At 36.4% G+C, this 26,586-nt stretch overlaps 1 protein-coding gene across 1 annotated transcript in view; it reads left to right on the forward strand.

Moving 5' to 3' along the window:
- Positions 1–26,586, forward strand: part of ANKMY1 (Ankyrin repeat and MYND domain-containing protein 1) — a 55,128-nt gene that overhangs the window by 5,996 nt on the left and 22,546 nt on the right. The window contains exons 2-9 of the mRNA XM_051214067.1: positions 1,790–1,936; positions 5,352–5,723; positions 7,898–8,172; positions 9,151–9,685; positions 13,174–13,705; positions 14,684–14,912; positions 16,155–16,215; positions 20,494–20,744. Of these exons, the coding sequence (XP_051072951.1) occupies positions 1,790–1,936; positions 5,352–5,723; positions 7,898–8,172; positions 9,151–9,685; positions 13,174–13,705; positions 14,684–14,912; positions 16,155–16,215; positions 20,494–20,744 (2,402 nt within the window). The remainder of the gene's footprint in view (positions 1–1,789; positions 1,937–5,351; positions 5,724–7,897; positions 8,173–9,150; positions 9,686–13,173; positions 13,706–14,683; positions 14,913–16,154; positions 16,216–20,493; positions 20,745–26,586) is intronic.

The following is a 26,586-nucleotide window of genomic DNA, read 5'->3' on the forward strand; positions in this document are numbered from 1 at the left end:
ACCAGAATGCTTGGGGAATTCGTTGGTGAGATAATCATTAAAGACTACCATTATTCTTGATTCGATGGTAGTTTTCGTAGTGCGTAGGTCAAAAAGTATTGGACGCTGACAAAATGCAGAGACTTCTGATCACTCTGAGCAACAATGTAAGCATGTTCGGGATGCGATTCTCTCCCTCGAAATGTAAAATGTTACTTCAGGATTGGGTTGCATCGACACCCGAACTAATGATAGGGAGTGAAGTAGTTGAGCGTGTCGACCGCGTCACTTATCTTGGGAGTCTCATCAGTCCTTGTGATCTGGTGTGTGAGGAAATCTTATCACCTATACAGAAGTCTCGATTAGCTTTTGCCAACTTGCGTCATTTATGGCGTAGGCGAGATATCCATCTACCAACCAAAGGACGAGTTTACTGTGCAGCGGTTCGTTCCGTCCTACTTTATGGCTGTGAAACGTGGCCGGTAAGAGCAGAGGATATTCGTAGGTTACTAGTATTCGATCATAGGTATCTTCGAAGCATTGCTCGTATATCCTGGGACCACCGAGTAAGTAATGTAGTTGTTAGGAAACGGGTACTAGGTAAGGATGGCAAATCAATTGATGAGGTAGTGAAACTTGATCAGTTGAGATGGCTGGGACATGTGTTACGTTTGCCCAACCACCGACTGCCTCGACGTGCGATGTTTCATGTTGTAGGAGTAGATTGGAAGAAAACTAGGGGCGGCCAGACCAAAACATGGCACAAATTCATGAAGTCACTAACAAGTGGACTGAGCCATGTTGGTAGGTGTGGACTACCTGGTTGGGAGCCGCGAGATGATAACGACCGATGGTTAGGGATCTTGAATGACATGACTCAAAATCCTTTGCAATGGCGCAGGTGCATCCACTCTTTGTGTTCTCCCAAATTCTAATCTTCTGAATTCTTCATGTCCCTTTATTTTCTCTTTCCAAATTTATTTCACTGGATTATACTCCTTGAATAACATCTTCAAACCCTAATCTTTCCGATTACTGCTTATACTTTTACTACCTTTACCACTACGGGATTTGAATAGACAATTGTATCTGCGTTAATATGGTATGACAACTCGAACTGATGTACGCACGTACGAAGTTCTACGTTGTTACTGACTGACTGACTGACCGACTCATTCTAATTTGAAACTTCTCAGAAATGTATGACTAAAACCTCTCCAAAGAACAAACTTAGAGACATTATGAATTGTGGCAAGCTAGATGAAACAGTTTTCCAATTACCTTTGATTCTCAGTGATTAACCAACTGTAACTAGTTCATGACGTGAGACAGTTCAAAATGCTATGCAACTTTGAAATCAGCCAAATACTGAATATTCAGTTGATATACACACAACACAATTCTTAGAAAGAAATTGTTGATTAACTGTATTGAAGCAACTAGTGACTGGTAGGGTGAATTGTGCAGTAAATGTAAGCTTTCTAAACCTGGCTCTATTAACAGTTACCGAAGTATTTCAAGATTTAAAAAAGCAAAAACTAAACAACGGTCTGGTCGATGAAGATATTATTAATGACCAAGGTATGCATTTCAGTGAATTTATGGAGCTAAAGTAACTCTAACGTGTGTTTAACCCTATTTGAATTGTGGGCATCCACTACTATAGAGTCACATATTAGAATGAATCATCTATCCAGTACTTTATAGGTTTTACCGATTTTCTAACCAAAAGTCAGTACGAGATTTAAACTTAACTTTAATTAGTCAACCGTGTTATGAATAACATGTAAATACATTTTTACGTTTTTAGAAATATTTTGGAACATTTTTCAATGATAAAAAACATGGTTACGGTTATTATGTATGGCCTAATGGATCAAATTATTTGGGTACATTTTATCTTGATAAAAGATCAGGTTATGGAATTATGAGATATTCAAATGACTCAATGTATGAGGTCAGTGATATTTTCGTAGTTAATTGATATTATTTAAGTGTATTAGATGATTTTTTTTGTTTAGTTTTGATTGTATATAGAATTATAATCTATTCGTAACTGATGGAGGATTATGAACACCTTGACATCTGAGGGAAAACACGGCATAAAATAGACAGCTCAGAACCATTTAGACGATTTGGACTTTACAGATAATCAGGCTCTTCTATCCCATACACACGAACAAATGCAGATGAAGACAACTAGTGTAGCATCAACCTCTGCATCAGTAGGCCTCAACATACACAAAGGAAAAAGCAATATCCTCAAAGACAACACGGGGAACACCAACCCAATCACAGTTGATGGAGGAACTCTGGAAGATGTTGAATCTTTCACGTACTTGGGAAGCATCATCGATGAACAAGGAGGATAAGATGCGGACATAAAGGCGAGGATTGGCAAAGCAAGGGCAGCATTCCCACAATTGATGAACATATGAAACTCCATCAACATCAAAATCACAGTCTTCAATACAAATGTCAAGACTGATCTACCGTACGGAGCTGAACATGGAGAGCTAACACAACCATCATCAAAATGATACAAGTATTTATAAATAGTTGTCTACGCAAGATACTCAATATCCGTTGGCCGGATACCATCAGTAACAGCCTTCTGTGTGAGAGAACAAACCAGCTTCCAGTTGAAGAGGAAATTAGGAAAAGACGATGGAAATGGATAAGACATACATTACAGAAATCATCAAACTGCATCACAAGGCAAACTCTAACTTCGAATCCTCAAGTGGAAAGAAAAAGAGGAAGGCTGAAGAACACATTATGTTAGGAAATGGAAGCAGATATGAGAAGGATGAACAACAACTGGGAAGAGCTGGATAGGAATGTCTAGGATAGGATCGGATGAGGTGTGCTAGTGGGCGGCCTATGCTTCTCGACGTGAGGTAACAGGCGTAAGTAAGTAAATAAAACTGCTGAAATATGACGGGTCTCATAGATAACAATGAAGAATCATCACCGTTTGTCACTAATTTAATGAGATTGGTCAATATAAATGTCTAATTATTAACTTTCTGTATTAAAAGTATAGGATTTTCAGTGAGACATAAAAGTTTGATGAAGAGTTCATTTCGTGATTATTGATGGTTTTAAAGTTGAAAATTAAAACAAAAAATGGTGGTAACAAAATGAAATAAGAAGTTCCGTACTCGGAGATAGACTTCATCACAAATTGACAATACTCAAATTATCAATGAGACAATGCTTATGTTTCTTTGACAGAAATTTGTACTTCTAAGAGATGAATACTCACAATACTATATTCACAGTACCTTCAAACCTTTTGATCCACTAATTTGAATTGTATTGATGTACATACTTACAAATCCACTATGGAAATAGACAAGATTTTCAGAGTACTGATCTATTTTATAATCCCGTTTAATGTAGAGTGCTTTAACTTTATTCACCAAGTACTATTTTCAAAATAGAATCCATGATATTTATGTATCATCACGATCATGTTACAATTTAGTCATTGTGTTAAGGCTTAAAGGATCGATAACTGAAACTTGAATGGAATTATTTATCTTTAGTTTTGGATCGATTGGTTTACGTCAACTTGCGCCACTTATTGTGTAGCCGAGATATTCATCTACTAACCAAAGAATGAGTTCATTGTTCAGTAATTCATTCCGCTCTACTTGTTCAAAACATGATCATTGAGTATAGAAGATATTCGGAGGTTATTAGTGCTCGATCATTGATTTAAATGAAGCATTGCTCGTATATTTTGAGACCACCTAATAGGCAATATCTGGGTTAAGAGTGGCAAGGGATGGAAAACCAATTGATGAAGTAGTAAATCTTCATCAAACGAGATGGTTGAGACATGTGTTACGTGTTCACAATCACTGTCTAACTCGACGGGCAATGGTCTGGAATATATCTAGCAGTGCCCAGACAAAAGCATGGTACTAGTGTGTGAAGTCATTCACAAGTAAACTGAGTCATGTTAAAAGGTATAGACTACCTGGTTGTGGTCTGTCTGATTATAGTAACTAATGGTTACACACTTGGAATGAAATCGCTCATAATCGTTTGCAGTAGCACTGGCGCATCCACTCTTTGCATTTTCCCGGGTTCTAAGCTTCTGAATTCTCGAATCGTATCTTCGATGCCTAATCTTTCCCGTTATCACTAATACTGTTACTATCTCTGATACTCTGAGACTTAAAATAACAACTTCACCTCACTATACTAATGGAGTAAAGTAACCCGAACTGATGTACCGACGTTATTTTATATTATTATTTAGACACATAAATATTGGTACAAGAAGGCACCAAGTAGATTTGCGTCACATAAATCATTTAATTTGTATGAGATCTGGGATACAGTCCGGGCACCAAAATCAAAACGAGTGGTCTTCTTAGGAGGCCACACTCGGAGCCTTCGATCTAAACATCTGATTCACAAGGCAGTAGAACGACGTTAGGAGATGCAGTAACACGGTAGCCGGTCACCAACAATAGGCTCATACGCCTCTTGTCTCTCAGGATCATGGAGCTCATGTGAACTTTTGGTTTGTAATCAAGGTTTTCCAAATCCCCTAGATGAATTCTCTATATCTACCAACCGGTTAAATTACTGGACATTCGCTTTTCATCATTTCAATTTCGTAAGGAACAGTAATGCCACGAGAATGTAGTGATTAGGACTTCCCTACCAATGGTTGTATGCACGTGGCCATGTAAGAGTATTTCGAGAGGGAGAGCTGAATCTCCTCACTTTCAGCCGTACCAGGGTATTTGGGGATCTGTACTTACGTACAAAGTTTCAAATCGTGACCGACTGACTAATTGACTAATTCAGTATGTAACCACAATCGATTAATCACTGGGTGGTGATCAATGTCATGTGTGTCATATCCTTCTTAATGCAGATCAAATACTATCGACCAAGTTGCAATGTGGCCACTAGTCTAACTGACTCGACATTGCGTGCACTATTTTTAGATAAGATGGTGGTTGGGGGTAGTCAACAGGAAACCCTGGACCCGGGTTTCATGCTACTTGGCACTCATCAGTAAGGTGTATCTGTGAATACATATCAGTCCTACAGGAGGTCAATCGCGGCCCGAATAGCTCAGTGATAATATCTCTGACTGTGAAGCTGAGTGAAGCGGGATTGAATCGGTTATGAAGCATCAGTTCCTCCAAGATTACAGGTACACCTTGCTGACGAGTACCAAATAGTATGAAACCCGGATCCAAGGTTTGCTGTTGACTACCTCTAACCATCATCTTAATTCAGTATATACATATTTATAACTAGATTATCGTTTCATCCAGACTCATAATTCTTTTATTGAATTCATATTTTGTTTTGTCCCTCCTTCTTCTTCTTCTTCATAGGGATTCTTTTCAAATGATCAACGTTATGGTCCTGGTATATTCATAACAATTACATCAACTACATATGAATTAAATATTGGTTATTGGAAAAATGATCGTTTAATTCGTTTAAAAAAATCTGCATTAAATAATCAAGAATTTCATTTTATAAAACAATTTCCACAATATAATTTTTATAAATTAGTTAATTTAGAATTAATGTTTCAAAATAATCAATATCAAAAATCAATAAAACAAGATCAATATAATTTATTGATTAATGAACAAATTTATCATTATGATCAATATGATTTAAATGAATCATTATCATTATTATTATTGAATAATTCTTTGATTAATTCAACAGAATTATTAATTCAAATGATACAAAATGTAAGTGTATATTATTATTTTAAGAAAAGGGGTGGGATGGAGTGGGGTGGGGTTTGTTTGTGGAGATTGTAGTAATTTTTAATAATTGTGATCATGAATCGATTGATATTAGATCATCAGGAAAAGCTTAAGAGCACTGGATAACCGTTTTGTTTTAGTATGGGATTACCCAACAGTGCGCGTCTACGATTCCGCTCATAGGATTCGAACTCAGAACCTATCCATCTCGCGTGCGATCGTTTAATCTATAGGTCACTGAACCGGAGTTCAGTGGTGTTAATGGCTAACTTCCACTAATCTACAAAGGTTCTGGGTTTGAATCTCTCTAACTGGATCGTGGATGCTCACTGCCGAGGTGACATACTAGGATGAAATGGCCATCCAGTGCTTCCACGTTATTCATGGTAGTCTAGCTTCAATTGACGCATATTTATTTGTTTTCTTAATGAATTGAAATACCCACTGATAGATAATTTCAAAAGAGAAGTCAACGTAACTAGTAGACATTAGTATAGTACTACAAACTATTTAACATTATACAGTGCCTTTGCTGAGAAAGATATTAAGAATTGGAGATAAACAGGTACTTATACAATTAGTGACCTGGAAGTTAGTGGTTCATATTTTACAACTTCACATGTTCATTGATACATCATGATCGTTATTCAATATTACAGGCAGAAAATCATCTGTTAACATTGTAAATTGGGCAAAAAGATTTAGATAAATCTAAATAATTGTGAAAAGGTAAGTAAGAACATACTAAATGAAACAGAAGGAAACTGGAACTAATCAATATGTAATAATCAGAAGCCATGATGTAATTTAGACTATTAGATAACCACATATACCATAACATGACTGACTTTAAATTGTATTTTCTAGTTTTTAACCACAGGTTACGATTATCTTACGGACCACAATCTCATGGCTTGATAAATACCTGCTTCTATCCTTCATATAATATACTTTTATTCTATTCACCAGCATAAATTAGAGTAGAAGGTGACTGAACACATATAACAAATGTATATACTATCTCTGTCGAAGAACGTTATCATATCAGCTATTTGGTCACGTGTCTGTACTATTCAATGCTTAATATCACTGTTGGTGAATCAGCGCTCCCATCGTATTCTGGTGATTCATTACAGAAACTACTATTAGATTCTTGTAACCTATGCATCTCCCAAAAATTCAGAGCTGACGAAAAGAAGGTAATTGTGTAGAATACTGGCTTCTTGAAAGGCAAACTACTATTTCACCTGTGATACTGGCGATATGAGTCAAGGAAAATGCTTTCATCTGTTACAAGATAACGTCATTAATTAGCTCACCAGTAATGATGAAACTCCCAATAGTAAATAACGCCTAGTTTTGAATACACAACTGGAAGAATATAGTCTAATAATTAGAGTTTCGGTGTACGCTTGAATGCATTGTTTTTGTTGAACTCTACTTAATGAATAGTTTGCAAACTTTTAATCGGAATTTATTTAACCATTTCAGTATACCTTCAAGTTAATTCATTATTATTAATTGGATAATTTTGCTAACTGCTAACAATTTTGTCAATATCAGTATGAAGTTGTGGAGATTATCAAGTTTTTGATTGAGATCATGAACCAGTTGATGTTAGACCACCAATGAAAACCTGGAAGCACTGAACGGCCATTTAGTCCTATTGTGGAAGATCATGATCTCAATCAAAAACTGAATAATCTCCACAACCCCATACTGATAATTACCATGTGCTCACCAGTGACTAGCTTTGTGAGGGAATTCTCGAAGTTCTAGTGAGAAGCCGTGACCAGTGGAGCTAATCCGTGTCGGGTAGAGACAAGTATCCATCTCAGTACAATGGAAGATGGTCACGCAATTTCGTGAATTGGTTGGAGTTGGACATCAACACCGCTGGATGCCAGTTCAGTGGTCTAGAGGTCAAGCATTTGCGCACGGGACCGAAAGTCCTTGGTTCAAATCCCTCCAGCGGGATCACGGATACGCACTGCTGAGGAGTCCCACAATGGGACAAAACACTTATCCAGTGCCTCCACGCTTTCAATGGTAGTCTAATATCAGTCGATTCATGATCTCAATCAAAAAATCTTGTTAATAGTTTTTAATATTCTCGAAATTTATATTTTGCTCTGATTTTTTTCTAAATATTATAGATATTAAAACAAAGTAATTTACCTAAATCATTTCAAGTATGGAATATGAAGAGTCCATTATTTGAAAAATTTATTGCAGATCAAAGTTTTAAACATTTACTTCATTGTATACCAAAATCTATAGAATCATCACTTTTAAACTTTAACAATTTACAAGAGATGTCAGAAACCATAGGATCTATTCAAAATGATTATTCAAAAATGTTCAATTTAAAAAAAGATGAATCTAAACAACAACAATCGGAAACTTATTCCAAACAAGATTCTCTATTTGAGTAAGTGATTCTCAATTATGATCCTTATCATTTTGTTGAAATATCGACATATATAGAGCTACAATCAGTATATATGATGTCATAGGCATAATTCTGTTGTACTCTCATTCTCACTATGTCCTTAACATTTTAATAGCATGCACATGAGAGTACTGTTCTCCTGGAAGAAAGTTTTTGCATTTTATGGTGATCTAGGATCATTCTAATTTCTTTAAACTTTCCTTTAAAGTATGGGAAAAAAGACATCTGCGATTATATAAAACAATAGAGAACCATAACAATTTGTATCATATATCTAGAATCACTGAACAAATGATTTTTCACTTAACTTGATTAAGTAAACAATTATTCAAAGATAGATAGTAACTAGCAGTGAAATCTAATTTGACGTGCGTTTCATCCTATTTGGGATTCGTCAGCTGGATGTACCTGCATCTCAAAGTCGATATTCACTCTGAAACTAGGACCCAGTACCGTTCGCTTAAAACGACATCGCTTTATCCACTAAATTACTGAGTCCCGTTCGCCACCTACTGGTGCAATAGAGTGAAGTTTTAAATTCACATGGTATCGTCTACTTGAATCTTCCCATTGATGTTTAAAACTGCAATTGATCATATATACATATATGCACATATGTGCATACTATGCATATTGCCTCAATATTGTCTTCGTTCACAAGCATTCTGAACACAGATGAATTGTGGATTGCAGTGGAATCCAGTTTGATGAGCGTTTCGTCCTATTTGGGGCTCATCAGCTTGATGTACCTGCATCTCAAACTTGTTGATATCCAAGCTGGAACTCGAACCCAACACATATGCCAACAAGTGACTGATCAATTACAGTTCTAAATAATAATGATAAGATACAAGTAAAACAACATTGAATAAATGTAAACATTTATTCATTTATATACATTTCTTTATTCAATTATATAAACCTTATTTAACTTCTCTTATTTTTCTATTTGATCAGTTCACAATTTAAACAAAATCAAACAGTTTGTTTAGTTGATATGAGATCATATATAACACAAATTGCTTATTTACAAAATTTTCTACGTAAATCATGTAAAACTATTGATTGGTACAAATTATCAATGCATCATATAATTCATGATGTTACTAATAAAGAACATAATCATGACCTTGAAAAGAATGAACATGGATGTCGTGACCTTAGAAGCAATGAACATGAATGTCATGACCTTGAAAATAATTTAAATAAACAATTGTTTATTAATGAATGGTCAATGATATGGAATAAACTATCAAAAAAAATTTTGAAAAAATCTAATAAACAAACATTAATACATAATATGAATACAAAATATCAATTAACCGGTAAATATGAAACATTATCAATACAATTTATTCAATATTGTTTTAATGGATTATTTGATGAAGTTAGGAATTTATTACAAATTGAAAATCAAACAAATATGAATCAATATTGTATTGATCCAAATGTTACTGATAATCATGGACAATTTGGTTTATTAGGTGCTGTGGTAAGTTATAAGAATAATTAGTAGTCAGTTTTGCATTACAGATTGATATAATTTCAATAGTTGAGATTATGAGTCAATTGAAGCTAGACTAACATCATGGAAAACCTAGAAGCATTGGATAGCTGTTTCGTCCTATTGTGCGATTCATCAGTAGTGCACATCCACGACCTTGAATGTGTATGTATTATGTGTTTAAGATCGAATACATAAAAATCCAGGTGTCGTGCATAATGTTAAAATAATGGTACGGATAGAATAAAGACTGAGCATTATTAAAAAAGAAATTCCCCTATCTTAATGAACACTTTTTTAGAATTAATACAGGTTTTAAAATGTAATGCATGATCTGAAACATTAGTCTTAGAATAATTTAACAATCAACTTGAATTTTTTTTGTTATTGCTGAATACCTATTGGTTATTTTTTTAATTTAACAAATCAGTATCCCAAGTGACCTGGTACAGCTGAGAGTGAGGAGATTTAGCTCTCCCTCTCGAATTCCTCTCACATTGCCACATGCATGCAACCACTACCAGGGAAGTACTACTCACTGCCATCTCGTGGCGGGGGTAATGTTTTACGAAGTTGAGATGATGAAAAGCAAATGTCCGGCACTTTAACCGGGTTGGTGGATATGGAGGATCCACCTACGAGAGTTGAGAAACCCTAATTCCAAACCAATGGTGCATATGGGCTCCAGTATCCTGAGAGAACAAATGGCGTATGAATGAATTATTAGTCACCGGCTACGATGAGGTTGCATCTCCTTAAGTTTCTTCACTGCCTCATGGATCAGACCTTTAGATCAAAGGCTCCGAGTGTAGTCCCCTAAGAAAACTAACTGTTTCGGTTTGGGTACCCGGTCAGTAACACAGTTCATACACTAATCAAGTGACTTGTGTGGTGCATATGTATTCGCTGCCCCTTTGTACTGATATTGATGTGTTCAAATAAATAAATCGAACATAAGATAAACTAATATTGAGTTCTACGCAAGAATAGATTTGTAAAAAAAACCCGAATATTTGTATGTGACTAAGCGATGAAACTAATACTTTATACGTATTCGGACTGTTATGTCTATGGGAAACTCCAAACGATTTAATATTTTTAGATGAACTATGTCAGGAATCTTTTTTTGTTTATGCAAGTCACCTAAGTAGAATTATATTTAGTATAAAACCTAAATAATGGGTCTTTAAAATCTAATTCTAGGATGGTTTGAAAATATGAATTCCCAGATTGATCCGTTATACCTCTGAACTTCAATGACAGCAATCTGCTAAATTTCACTAATACGTCTAAACATTCCAAACAATCTAGTGGTTATATGAACTTGGCAGCTCAATAGGAAACGCGCTGTTGTTCAAGGCAAAAAGTGCTGGGTTCGAGCACCAGTGCGATCGTCAATAACTAAAAGTATTGGAACAACGTAAGGAGATGCGGTTCCATGGTAGCTGGTCACAAACATTAGGTTCATACGCCATATCTTTCCCTAAGATCCTTGAGCCCATATACACCATTGATTTGTAATCAGGGTTTCCCAACTCCCCTAGGTGGATCAGCTGTGTCCACCGACTGGGATAAAATGCCGCACATTCGCTTTTTAACCTCTCAATTTCGTAAACAACACCACTGGTGCGAGAAGACAGTGATCTGTTTAAGATTATATTTGAATGTGAATACAAATATACTACTGATTATTGTAGGTATCATTACCAAGGTTTGACTTGTTTATTACGAATAAATTGAGCATTGTATAGATTGTTATAAATAAATTAATATATTTTTTATATCCCAATGAGTAGAAAAATTAAACTTTCTGACATTTCGTGACACAGTGTAAGTCACTTCTTCAGAGAATAAATAAATAACCAAATCAAAATTAATCCAAGTTTAAATAATAGAACGGAACAACACAAGAATATTAATAAATTCGACAATATTTACTTTTAACGTGATGTTATATAAAGAAACTAACGATGTAGCAATAGGATCCCTCGTGTCGCCAACTGTAGCCAACCTGTTTATGGCATACGTAGAATCAAATATTTCCGCCAACGACAGTGAACCGCGAATTTGGCTTAGATATGTAGATCGTATATTTGTTGTGATAAAAAAGACTCACCTAAGATCAATTTCAAAATTAGTTGCTATATTTACTTCAATTCATCACATCCACTCAGTGCAAAGATCTCTCTAGCCTTAAATCTTTATAGAAGAGCTAACAAGATTATCTCATCGGAAGAGGATAAACCGAAAGGACAAAAAAAGAATGTAATTAGCATCTTACAATTTGATAAATTTCCTATGAAGATTATCAGAAATGTATTAAAACAAGTTGTTTCATTACGTAATAACAATAATTCAAATGAAATACCATGAATTGGTACTGCAGTTTTATTATACCGTCACGGCACAACAGAATCTTAAAACAACACAGAATTAAAGTATATTACAAAACGGCGAACACACTTCCATATAATTTAGTTCGCTTACAAGAAAAAATCCCATTCATGTCAGCGTCTACAAATTAGGTTGTATCAATTGTGATGCCTTCTATGTTGGAAGATCACCTTCGGAAGTCTTGACTTAAACCAAAGAACGTATTAGGTACACAAAGAAACCACCTATCAATCCTGTAGAATTGAATAGACTTGAAATTAAATAGGCAATAGCAATTCACTTCTTTTTCAATGATCCCCAAATCGATTTTAAAAATATCTAAATATTATAAAAATACTTTTCCAATTACAAAGAAAGAAGAGTAGCTGAAGCGTTCCATATAATACTTAATCCTACAGCTCTCAATAGAAAAGAAGCCCTTACTATACATCCTACATGAACTATCTGCCTAGTTTGATATTATTCACATTTCACAAAATTATCTTACATACAAATTAAACTCTATCCTTTCTCACCATAAAGGTCATACACACACATACACACAAATTACATACATGTCATTTATGAATCACCTTGACCGAAATGACATAACACTGACTTGTTCAGATCTGGTTTTTGATTGACCGCGCCTAATATTCTTGTTTTGTTCTTTTGTACGATTTAAACTTGGATTCATTTCGATTTTGGTTATCTATTTATTCTCTGAAGAAGTGGCTTACAGTGAGTCACGAAACATTAGATCTAATTTTTCTACTCATTGGGATATTTACAAACATAATGTTTATTTATTTATATCATCAGTATAGGGATTGTGAAGATTATTAAGTTTTTGATTGAGATTATGAACAAATTAATGTTAGACAACTGTTGGAAACCTGGAAGCACTGGACGGCCATTTCATCCTATGCGCACTACTGAGGAGTCCCAGAATAGGACGAAACAGCCGTTCAGTGCTTCCAGGTCTCCAACGGTTGTCTATTATCAATCGGTTCATGATCTCAATCAAGAAACACTATTTATTTATACTACTGATTAGTATTACTTTATTTTCTCTCTATTTCATGCTTTTTTTATTAATTTAGTTAACATGGAATATGAAATTAGTGAATCTCTTGTTGGATTTTGGTGCAAATATTAATCAATTAACTGATGATGGTTTAACAGTTTTTACAATATGTTTATTAAAATATTATGAATTATTTAAAGAAATTATGAATTTAAAAAATGATCGAAATGATCAATTTAGTGAAGGAGATCAAGGATCATTAGATCAAAATGGAAATCATCAATCGGAACAAGAACTTTATCAACAACAACAACAACAACAACAACAGAGACAATATGAACCAGATCATATATTGCCGATCATTACGAAAAGAATAAAAATGAACGATAAAATGGTTGATTCAACAAATGATAATGAAGATTATGATGAGAAGAAAGAATCAGATTTAAATAAATCATCATCATCTTCACCTTTTGGCAGGAATTATATTTATCGTGTTGAATTACCTGTATTATTATCGACAACATCTTCAGAGAGTATGGTCACGTTACGGCGTAATGCTAGACTGTCACAAATACGTAGAATGCATTTAAATAAAATTAAAGAACGTAAGTGTTCAAATTTTGATAGTGAGTAATGGGATAGGCTTGAATTATACGGGGAATATCAGTTTATTCAAGATTCCAGACATCTATTTCAACTAAAGTCTCAAGTACCATAAATTCTACATTCTTAGTTTTTTTTCCCTTATTTCGCTCCTACCAATGAACATCAACAAAATTTACTGTAATATCAAGTTTCTTAGATGAAGTACCCAAATTACGATTTCATCGAGAAAATTACAATGTGGTGTGCACTATCGATGTCGATAGGTATAAGTAGTAGGTATCATCAACTGAAAGTGAAATGCCTGGAGGCAGAAGGTTAAGAAAATCAAAGAAAAAAACGGATACAAAGAATGATTACTGTAGAAATGAAGGAACAATGAAGTCTGGGATGATTGATTGACATTTTGCAAATGAAGTATTTACCGTATGATTCTCAGATTTTACCAAGATGTTCTGTAATTTTGTGTTCAAATACATTCGATTGTCCTCACCTGATCACTACATTTGGTGTTGCTGCCAATCAGGCGGGGGATATGTGCTGTTCTAAGGACAGCGTTTTGGACCTGGAGCTGACGTGTTAATTAGGGCGGTCAGGTGCGGGGAGGTGACGTCGAGTAAAGTATTCTGGCAAGGCAGCGTTATCTGTAGGAAGTGTCGTCAACGGAGAGGGGCGGTAGGATGTGCGGCTACTGGGCGTACAATGAGTTTTGGTGGCCCGACGGAACTATGAAGGTCAACGCGTCATGGAGTTAACATTTCAACGGAGTGTCACAGTCTGCAAAAAGTAAAATTTGGCATGACGAGCAGAACGACTGCTTTAAGAAGGGGGGGAAGGTAGTGGGTACTCCTGATGTCGATAGATATAAGTAGTGTGTATCGCCAATCGATTGTGTATATTATACCTTGTTCATTAATGCTTTAACATAATAAAACATATTTTCCATTATTTATCTGTTATATCATTGCATTTTATTGTAGGTCGTTCACTTATTACAAAATCAAATGAAATGAGAAGATCTACACAACAATCACCTGAAATAAAAAATGATTTGATTACTACAACTCAATCAGTTTTACCTACTTTTCAACGTTTTACAAATTGTTTAACTCGTTTTAACTCTATAAAAGAATTAAGTAATGAAGATAATCCTATTAATTCACCATTGAAAGATAATAAAATGAGTCCAACTTCATCATCGAAATCTATGTAAGTTAATTATAAAGATTTTTGTTCTATTTAAGTATTTGATGTTTGATCCATTAACTGGAAATAATTGGATAATATTGCAAATTAAAGAAAATTGATTAATGAATTAGGTAAAACCAGCTAACGAGTCTCAAATAGGACGAAACGCGTATCCTGGGTTCCACTGATAGCCATCATCCATTTTTGCTTATAAAGCTAATGAATTAGTAATTCATTTATTCCAGATTTTGATTTGAACACATAGATATTGGTACACGAGGGCACCAGATAAATATGCGCCACACAAATCTCATTTGATTTGTGTGTGCACTGTGATACTGCCCGGATGCCCAAACCGAAGCAGGTGGTTTTATTAGGAGGCCACACTCGGAGCCTTCGATCTAAACATCTGATCCATGAGGCAGTGCAACGACGTAAGGAGACGTACTAACATGGTAGCCGGTCACCAACAATAGGCTCATACGCCTCTTGTCTCTCAGGATCATGGAGCTCATGTGAACTTTTGGTTTGTAATCAAGGTTTTCCAAATCCCCTAGATGGGTTCTCTATATCCACCAACCGAGCTGAAGTACTGGACATTCGCTTTTCATCATTTCAATTTCGTAAGGAACAGTAATGCCACGAGAATGTAGTGATTAGGACTTCCCTACCAATGGTTGTATGCACGTGGCCATGTAAGAGTATTTCGAGAGGGAGAGCTGAATCTCCTCACTCTCAGCCGTATCATGGCATTTGGGGACAATATTTTGATGCTGTTAAGTAATTTGATTAATTCCAATGGATAATTTTTTATGATTTGACCAATCAGAGTAAATTCTTCAGTGATTTATCTAATCCACCATCATAATTACACCACAAAACACATTTATAATCTAACTGAAGTTGAATTATATGTATCAAAAGTCATAGAATTATAAGACGCTAAGCGTTCGCGCACGAGATCGATAGGTCATGGGTTCGAATTCCGCAAGTCGGGATCATGAATGCTCACTGCTCAGGAGTTCTATACTAGTATGAAACGGCCGTCCAATGCTTCCAGATTTCCCAGGGTGGTTTAGCTTCAATTATCTCATGAACTCAACTATTAAATCAATTTTAACGTCGGTACACTAAGAGTTACAATTTTTCATATATCTCTCTAATCATTTGAAATTACTGATATGTATAAATTATTGATTATTTGTGTATTGAGAAGTTACATAGAATCTTATGTAATTCAATTTATTCGTTATCACAATAAAGGTATGCTGAGAATCGTAAGAATAGACCCAAAACTATCTCGATAGACCAAAGAAATAAAAAGGTGATGTTTAAAAATAGTTTTCTTTTTCCTATTTATTTTCACATTTATTGACTACACTTTAAGCTATTCATACAGAGACTTTGTAATCTTAATGTGCATTAGCTTCTCGCGTTGAATTCAACGTCAATCTGCCCACTTCATGGGATTCTGTAATCTTAGAGTTCACTTTATGTCAGTAATATAAATGACGTTACTTTTCATCTGTTTGTTCACATTGAATGTCACAAGGTAATTTGACACATAGAAATTCATTCTGTTCTTCATCTGCACAACCAAACCACGAGAAATACCCTAACGATTAAGTCAATAATCCAATTGATGTTCGTTCAAACAATCTCACCAATGATCATCAACAAACATCGTATATCCTAATCATAATTGATCCATATAGATACTTCTATTCCAAATGATCAATCATAATATGAGAAAAGTCTACCAGTTTATCTCTTATTACTATTGACTTAAAATCCAATGTAGTATTCATTTATCATAAGAATACCACACAAACACACACCATACATAAATGAGGAATCACAATCTGTAAATAGACAGATCATTTGTCGTACAAAATTGAGTAATATGTATACAATCAGTCAGTGTTAATTTGTCAATGATGAACACATTTGAGTAGGTTATAGAATAAACGTAAGCTTCAAATTACGGCAGTCTTAAACTGATATTTATCAAATATTTATTGGATATTCAGTGAAAATACAGATATTAATTCACCATAGAGAAGTCCTCTGATTCACCAGGGTAATTGGTACCTGCATGGTTGAGCCACAGGATTGAGCTATATTATTCAGATTGTAATGTTTAAGCATATACGGTGTCTTGTTTTCCTGTGAAGTGAGATTGAGCTGTACTATTTGGGTCGTCACGTGAAAATCTGCATGGTGTCTAGTTCTCCTGAAAACCAATGTATATTTTCCTTTGCCCATAATGGTATATTAATTAACTATAACTGTGAATTGAGTAGTTCTCACAATTTACCCATTTCTAGTCATTTATCGATATATCATGCTTTGATATTTTGTTCTTACGATTAGTACTTTTCAATGTCTTCATCCAAAACGCTTGGAGATTTGAGTTTGTTCATATTTTTTCGTATTCTCTTTTTTTAACTCTTTGGCTCACTGGAAACTAACAATTTCATCCTATATGAAACCTAATAATTTCTTGTTTCCAAGATTTCGAATTGTTGTTTCCTGTTTGCACGTCGTAATAGGTATAAATCTTGTAAAAGTAAAGTTGTTATTGATATATATATATATAAGGCAAATAGCTTAAGTAGACAGAATAGGTGTAAAGCCACTTATGTTTTAGAATGAAAAATGCCATACCTTTATCATGGTAAGTACGTTAATTGTTTACTCACTACAGTACAGCTCGCTGCATCGCAATATTTTTTTACAGTACTAAATAGCTGCCATAATCACTGTTTAAGTTTGTAATGTGTTTAATTTTTAGAAAATTACCGAAATTCATGAACAGGAAACATATGTGGTATAAGACTCTATAATACTTTAGTATTATTCTGAGGTGTCTGTTTGATTTTTCTTTCCTGGTTTTCCATGGTGGTCTAGCTTCAATTGAATCATGATCTCAACTGTTTAAATTGCTACAATCTCCACAAAACCCCTTCTGATACTAATCAACATATGCTCACTAGTGACTGGCTTCAAGATATATATCCTGGAGTTCTAGTGAGAAGCAGTGGCCAGTGGAGTTCAGCCGGGTCTGTTGTGAGGTAGTAACTCACTGACGACAATGGTGGACGTGTCGCTCAATTTTGTGGATTAGTTGAAGTCAGACATTAACACCATTGGATGCCGATCAGCTCAGTGGTCTAGTTGGTTAAGCGCCTGGCGCGAGACTGATAAGTCCTGGTTGCGAATCCCGCGAGGCGGGGTCGTGGATGCGCAGTGCTGAGAAGTCCCACATTAGGACGGAACGGGCGTCCAGTGCTTCCAGGTTTTCCAGGGTGGTCTAGCTTCAATTGACTCATGATGTCAAATGTTTGATTTTTCTTTTCTTGCTACCTAAAAGTCGATGCTTTGTGTATACTGTACATATGTTTGTTAAATAATTTACACAACTGGAATTCTAACGGATAAATTCCCCAGTCGATTTAAGCTAGACCACAGTTGGAAACTTGGAAGCACTGAACGGACGCTCCGTCCAAGTACGGGACTCTTCAGCAGTGCACATCCATGATTCCGCACACGGAACTCGAACCCAGGACCTTTGGCCTCTCGCGTGAACGCTCAAACTCTAGACCATTGAGCTGGAATCCAATGGTGTTATTGTTCAACTTCAATTGATCCATGATCCATGATTGACTCGACTGTAATTATAGTACGAACCTATACTTTTTCGTGTCACCAAGACTTGTATTCAACGACTTGAACGTTATCTAAACACTATATTGAATTCTTTGCTTTTACGTATCCATGTCTAAAATAAGCCATTTATTGAATAGTCGATCATATAGATAACGAAATAAAGGATTATAAGCAAAGATGGATAGTGGCTAGCAGTGAAATCCAGTTTCACAAGCGTTCCGTCCTATTTGGCAATAGTCAGCTGGATATACCTGGATCTCAGAGCTAATGTTCACTCTGAGATGCGAACCGAGTACCGTTTGCTTCAAACACCATCGCGTTACCCACTTAGCTACTGAGTCCTGATAGCCACTAGCTTGTGCAACGAAGTGATCCACATAGGATACACGTATGCCAATAACAGACTGATCAATTGCAGGCCTAAACATTAATCGGAAGATTCAAATAAACAATACCGGATGCATTTAAAATAATGAATTATTTGATTAGATGATTCAATTAGTCATTAGTTTAAACCCCTATAAATAGGTACGAATATTATTTAGTCGCGATATAACGGTAAGCATAATGCCATGTTATATATTCCAAGTACTTACCTAAAATGTGTTTTTGGCTTTGAAAATTTTTATAACACCTATATCGAATCAGTCAGTAACAACGTAGAACTCCATACGTACGTACATCAGTTTGAGTTGACATACCACATTAGCACACTGATACAATTGTCGATTCAAATCCCATAGTCGTAGAGATAGTAAAAGTATAAGCAGCAATCGGAAAGATTAGGGTTTGAAGATGTTATTCAAAAAGTATAATCCAGTGAAATAAATTCGGAAGGAGAAAAAATAGGGGGCATGAAGAATTCAGAAGATTAGAATTTAAGCATTTGACTCTGTTGATCATGAGGTTCTATGGGCGTATTTTTCACTGAAAGGAGTACCAAAGAAGTACATTAACCTCATAAAGGCTCTCTACTCGAATGCAACTAGTTGAGTGAGAGCTTATGGCAAACTGTAATCAGAATTGATTACCCTAAGTGGTGTTCGTCAGGGCTGTCTACTCTCCTCATTCTTTTTTAATTTTATCGTTGACGTGCTTTTATAGATAACACTTTCCTCATCTAAATTCCCAAGGGTTGAACTTCTACCGGGAGATTCACTTGTTGACTTAGAATGTACCGATGACATAGTTCTATTTGGTGAAGACGCTGAAAAAATGCAATCTCTTCTGACCACTCTGAGCAACAATGCAGGCATGTTCGGGATGCAATTCTCCCCCCGTCGAAATGCAGAATGTCACTTCAGGATTTGGTTGCATCGACACCCGAACTAATGAAGGGGGTGAATTAGTTGAGCGTATCGACCGCGTCACTTATCTTGGGAGTCTCATCAGTCCTTGTGATCTGGTGTGTGACGAAATCTCAGCACGAATACAGAATGCTCGACTGGCTTTTGCCGACTTGCGTCATTTATGGCGTAGGCGAGATATCCATCTACCAACCAAAGGACGAGTTTACTGTGCAGCAGTTCGTTCCGTCCTACTTTATGGCTGTGAAATATGGCCAGTAAGAGTAGATGATATTCGTAAGTTACTAGTATTCGGTCATAGGTATCTTCGAATCATTTCTCGTATATCCTGGGACCACCAAGTAAGTAACGCGGCTGTTAGGAAACGGGTATAAGGTAAGTGTGGCAAATCAGTTGATGAAGTAGTGAAACTATGCCTAATAGATTATTGTTATCATCTCACTTTCTATTGAACAACAACTGGCAAAGGATAAATTGGGTTCTAACATGTGAATTCGGTAAGAATCCTATCAAATTTTGTAATAAGTTCCTATCCCATCACTCTGTTATATGCTATCTATTGTAACAATAGTTAACAGTTTTCTACAGCTTTGTTTATTGTTCTTATTTTCTATCTTCCCCTATAGGCAATGATTGATATCATTTCTAATAAAGCTGCATTCAATCAACCATATAGAATAAAATCACCATTATTAAGAGAAGTAGCTGCTCAAGAACTATCACGAAATCCTTATTTTTTAGCATCACATTCAATGAATAGTTCAATGATGAATCAAGTATTAGATGAAAATAATAATAAAACACCAGATATAGAACAAGTTAATGAAACACCAGTTAGCAGAAATTCATTAGATCGACAAGCTTTACTTTTAGCAAAGTGAGTTTATTTTACAGTATGAACTCTTTAGATTATAAATAAGTTGCTTTAGAATAGGATCTGTTTGATTGATCGATTGATAATTCACCACAATTCATCAGTCCTATAAAACGTATGATGAAATAACTATTTTTAGGTAATCTTATAAGGACGCATATATTATCAACAAAGAGTGATCAAAATGTGATCCCAATTATCAACAACGATATAATTCAGACTTAATAATAATGATATAAAAATCAGACCAGTTGACACAATTCAGTATCTTCCTAGACTTTAAGTGTAACCGATAAACAGTTTATGTTTAAAGCAATCGGCACTGACCATTAGTCTCACTTTGAACATTAGTACTAGTATGTTAATGAGTCCATCTGACGTTATTTCTGCCTTGACAAAATCCAATTAAATAAGGCATTAATCTAACATTGTCTAATCTTTTATGTTTATAGAATTCTATAAATCCCTACTTTTAGCATAATTTTATCATTTTTAAGATATCGTAACTGTAGGGAGCAATTTCCTACAGGTTTAATTCTGAGCTATTCTCTAGACCGTCGAATACAGAGTCTTGGTTTGGCCAAAGTCAGAACAAGCAAGCTATTTGGCTAGATAAACTTTATCTGTTTCTAAAACATAAATTAACATCGTTGGTGTACAAACAAACAGTACGGTCTATCAATACAGGGAAAAACAGAGACAAATAACATACCGAACAGTAGCCAGAGTATAGGAAAAATGAGTCAACAAGCAAATATTGTTTTACAATGAACATTAAACTGTGACTGGTTAATAAAGAGAGTTAATGTGGTGGTGGGCGTTTCCCTTTATTATTGGTGGGTTCGTCTATCGATCACACTTTACACTCCCCCCGAAACGCACACCACGTCCATTTTCTAGGGTCGTCGTCGCCGTCAGACAACCGGCTTCTTCCAGCAGGTATAGGCTTCGCACATCTCTGACAATTTCTTCGTTTGAATTCCTCAACTTTGCCGTGCGAACTCGTCCGTCCGGGCCATAGCTTACTTGCTCAACAATAGCCTTAGGCCATAGACCTCTATTCATTTCGACGTTACTAACGAGGACTAAGTCACCCGGTTGTAAGTTCTTGTAGACGTCCAACCATTTGTCTCTTGTTTGGAGAGTCGGTAAATATTCTTTTATCCATCTATTCCAGGATGCGGTGGTTAGCCTTTGAGCTTCTTTCCATCTTTTGTTGTATAATAACGTCTTATCCACCGAAGCATCGTCGAATGATAATTTTTTATGAATCAACAACAACTTGTTCGGAGTAACAGCTCCTAGGGTACCAGGGTCATCTGTCATCTTAACCAGAGGTCTGTCATTCAGTATCCGTTCCGCCTCAGTTAAGAAGGTTTGCAGAGTTTCATCGGTCAACACATTCTGGAATAAAAGCACTCTTAAGATTCTTCTAATTGATATTATGATGCGTTCCCACACACCACCTCGATGACTTGCCCTAGGTGGGTTGGAACGCCACTCACATTCTCGTTCTTTAAGGTGGTTTTCTATTTTATTAGTATTCCAGGAACGTATAATCTGTCTCAAACTGGCATCTACACCTCGGAAGTTCGTGCCGTTATCACTAAAAATACGCTTTGGACATCCTCTTTTGGCAATAAATCTTGATAATGCGCATAGAAATGAATCCGTATCTAAAGAGTAGGCCATTTTGATGTGAACAGCTCTAATGGATAAGCAGGTGAATAAACAGCCATAACGTTTCTCGACAACTCTACCTCGTTTGGCATAGAACGGTCCGAAGTAATCCACACCTACTTGACTAAAGGGTGACGAATGAGTCTCTACTCGGTATTCCGGCAACGGTGCCATTAATTGAGAAGATGGTTTAGGGTAAAGTTTTTTACATAAGTAGAATCGTTTTAGAACTTTCCGAACAGTAGAATATCCTCTAACAATCCAATACTCCCCACGAATACTACTCAGAGTTTGAGTAACTCAAACATGTGCGTTAATCACATGATAACGCATTCTAATCATATCTGTAACAAAATGATTATTAGGAAGAATAATCGGATATTTGGTTTCAAAGGGTAAACATGATAACTGCAAACGTCCTCCCACGCGGATTTTGCCTTCTAACATAAAAGGGTTGAGATTTCTTGTAGAACTTTGACGAATTAATTTCTTTCTCCTGTTCACCTCGTCCATTGCTTCTTGACCTTTTTGCTGTCTAAAAGCGTTTTCTCCGAGCGTCAACGGTGAGCTGTTTAGAATTCTTTTTTCGGCCGAGTACGCGTTACTTTGGACTAGTTTAATTATGTCACTCTTCGAATTTTCGATATCCTCAGCAGTTAGCCCACCTAAGGTTAGACGATTTCCGTTCCTCTTGTTTAACATATTATTGATACGCCGTCTGCAGTATGAAAATACCCTTAGAGGTCTGAACCACGACTTGCACGTACGAAGTCGATCCAGGAACTCATCAACGTGTCTTGGGAGTCCAGAATCCTCTGTCAATACATGGGCTATAGTGTTCTCAATCTTTTCTAGGTTAGGCCACTTATCTTCTTCCTCCCACAAGAATCTCGGCCCTTGTAACCACTCTCTTACCTTAGGCTTATCATTTAGCGATAATCCACGAGACGCGTGATCTGCAGGACTCAATTTACCTTTCACATATCTCCATTGGCTCGGCGTAGACAACTCGTGTATAGTTTCTAACCTGTTACTCACAAACCTTTCAAACCTTTTAGTCGTATCGGTCCAATAAATGACTGACGAAACGGGGATACTTAACTGTTCCCTTACTTGCCTTTCAATCTTAGCACACAGAACGCAGGCCGTTAATTCCATTCTGTGCATAGTAACAAGTTTTAGAGGAGCAACCCTAGACTTGGCTAGCAGGAATGAACAATGGATCTGACCAGAAACACTTTCATAACGAATATACGCAACAACACCATACGCAAGCTCGGAGGCGTCGGCAAAACAATGAATTTGAGCAGAAGATGGTTCAAACCCTGGTTTCAAACACCTTGGTATTCTTAAATGGTCTAACCCTTTTATATGTCTACACCAAATATTCCACTTTGCTTGACAATCTATGGGTAACTCGTCATCCCAGTCTAGTTTCTGACGACAAGTATCTTGTAAGACCACTTTAGCTCGTAATATTATTGAGGCTACAAACCCAATTGGACCAAGGATAGATGCTAAGTACAATAAAATATTTCTTCTGGTTGAGTTTCCGTGAAATTCATGAACTTTGAAACATAACTCGTCTGTTTGGACGTTCCACTCTATTGCCAGAGTTCGTTCACTTGTCTCATTGGATTCGCAAACAATAATGTTTCCTTCAACACGGTCTTCTTCTGGAATGAACTCCAGCACTTCAGCGCTATTACTAGTCCATTTAGTTAAGTTAAGTCCTCGCAAACTTAGGAGTCTTTTAAAGTGTGGATATGTCAGTTTGGCTTCTTCTATAGTATCCACACTTATCAATAAATCGTCCACATAGTCTTGGCACAATTTCTTATCCCGAATAAGTCGACCATTCAAACAGCTAAGTCTACGTTCTGCTAATTCTCTGTTATTAGGTAACTTTTGGTTGTGCATCCAAGGTAGAGCTATTTGATAGTGCCCGTTTAACCTTTGTACTGAATTTGATATAGCACTGAGTGCTATACGATCTTCTACAGACATCGATATAGTACGACTAAATGGATCTTTGAATTCAGTTGAGTACAGCTGTTCGAACTTATCCTCTAATTCCTCTTTAGCTGAGAGGTGGTTGAGTGCACGATTGCTTTTACAAGGTTCCCTATAGGAACCGAACAGCGTCCAACCTAACAGATTCTTCACGGCGAATGGTTCGTTCGGCTTTCCAGTTCTTATCTCTTTCATTTCGTGTACACTCGGTGCGTTGCACCCGATCAACAGTTTGACATTCTCATCCTCTACTCTAGGAAAACTTATGTCTTTTAAATGCGTTCAGGATTTCATTTGAGACGTCGTTGGTACCGTCCTGCGCAACATAGGTAATCTCTCGACTGTCCATACGTTTGGGATTCTAAATGACGAAAACGAGTCTAAGGAGGAAACCTCTAGTTGAACCTCTTTACACTGAATTGTGGAATGGTTATCCAACGTTTTCAACGAAATCGTCTTAGGCTCTCCTTTTAAATTCACCCTTTTAGCTAGATCTTCTGTAATAAGCGAGGCATCCGACCCACTATCTAAGAAGGTGCAAGTCTGTGCTACCTTTTCTCCATTTCTTACCAGTACAGGCACTATTGCGAATGCTGCTTGTTTCTGTACACGCTCAACACTTTTCTCCGTACATAGCTGGGTGTTAATGTGTGCATCGATATTAGCATTCCTTGGTTCTTCCCGCAACTCGTGTAACAGGGTATGGTGTCTCCAGCCACACCCTTCGACAGCACACGACCTCGGCGATTGAAAGTTTTTTGCTACGTGGTTTGCCTTCAGGCATACATTACACAACTTGTGTCTAAGAACGAATTGCTTCCTTTCTCTAACATTCTTGTCTTTAAATTTCTGACATTGATCTAAATAATGATTACTGGAGCACTCCAAACAAGATGAACTGCGTAAGAGAGCATTATCGTCACTAGCACTCGCATAAGATATTCTTGCTGCATTGTAATCTGTACTAATTTTCCTTTTTAAAACACCAACATCTTTATTGACACTATTACTACCGCGGTTGACAAGTAAGCCGTACCTAGTATTAGCGCTGTCCGACTGCTCTTTCACAAATTCGCAAAGGTCCTTGAATGAAGGTTCTCTACCTGTCTTAAGAATTCTACACGCAACTTTAACCCATTCCCTTTGCAGGTGTAACGGGAGTTTTAAAAACATGCATTCGATAGTCATTGTAGAATTAAGATCAGATACATAGTTCATCTGCGTGAGTGTTAGCTCACAAATATGCATCTCACGAGACAACCTTCTTAAATTATATGGATCGGTCCCTTTAATGGCAGGGATGTTCAGCATCTTATCAATAAATGCATGGGCTACTATATGCTTCTGACCAAATGCTTCCTCGAGAAGTTCTAGTGCTTTACGATAGCCTTCTTCTGGCTCGAGCAATGCGCAATGAACAATAGTGTTTTTAGCTTCACCATCACAGTACTGGATCAAATAGTTTAACCTAGATCGGAACCCAAAGCTCTCGTCAAAACAGTCCTCAAAATTCCGTATGAAGCTCCAATAGTTCATAGGGTTACCATCAAACCTTATAATCTCTTTCTTTAGTAGGTCTAAAGCTCTAGACATCATTGTTACCCAGTCTTTTCTAGGAGGAACATCAACGACATGTGAGACAGATGTAGGCTCATACGTCATTGCCTTGTCAACCATAACTTGATTATAATGTTCTCTTCCTTTTTGGCGTAACCGTTCTAGCTCGATTTCTCTTTCTGTCTGAGCTAAACGTACTTTAGCTAATTCTAACTCTAACAAGGGATCCATTCGGTAGGTATTTCCTCCGAGCTGGTCATCACTATGGGTTTCTGAATAATGAGGAGACAATTCAGGAATAAGATCAGTTTTATGACTCTCCATAGACATCTAAAGGTACCCAATGTACGAAACTTTGATGAGATACTGTTCGAAACTTTGTAGGGAGCAATTTCTTACAGGTTTAATTCTGAGCTATTCTCTAGACCGTCGAATACAGAGTCTTGGTTTGGCCAAAGTCAGAACAAGCAAGCTATTTGGCTAGATAAACTTTATCTGTTTCTAAAACATAAATTAACATCGTTGGTGTACAAACAAACAGTACGGTCTATCAATACAGGGAAAAACAGAGACAAATAACATACCGAACAGTAGC

Source organism: Schistosoma haematobium, chromosome 1, assembly GCF_000699445.3.
Source record: "Schistosoma haematobium chromosome 1, whole genome shotgun sequence".
Lineage (NCBI taxonomy): Eukaryota > Metazoa > Platyhelminthes > Trematoda > Strigeidida > Schistosomatidae > Schistosoma > Schistosoma haematobium.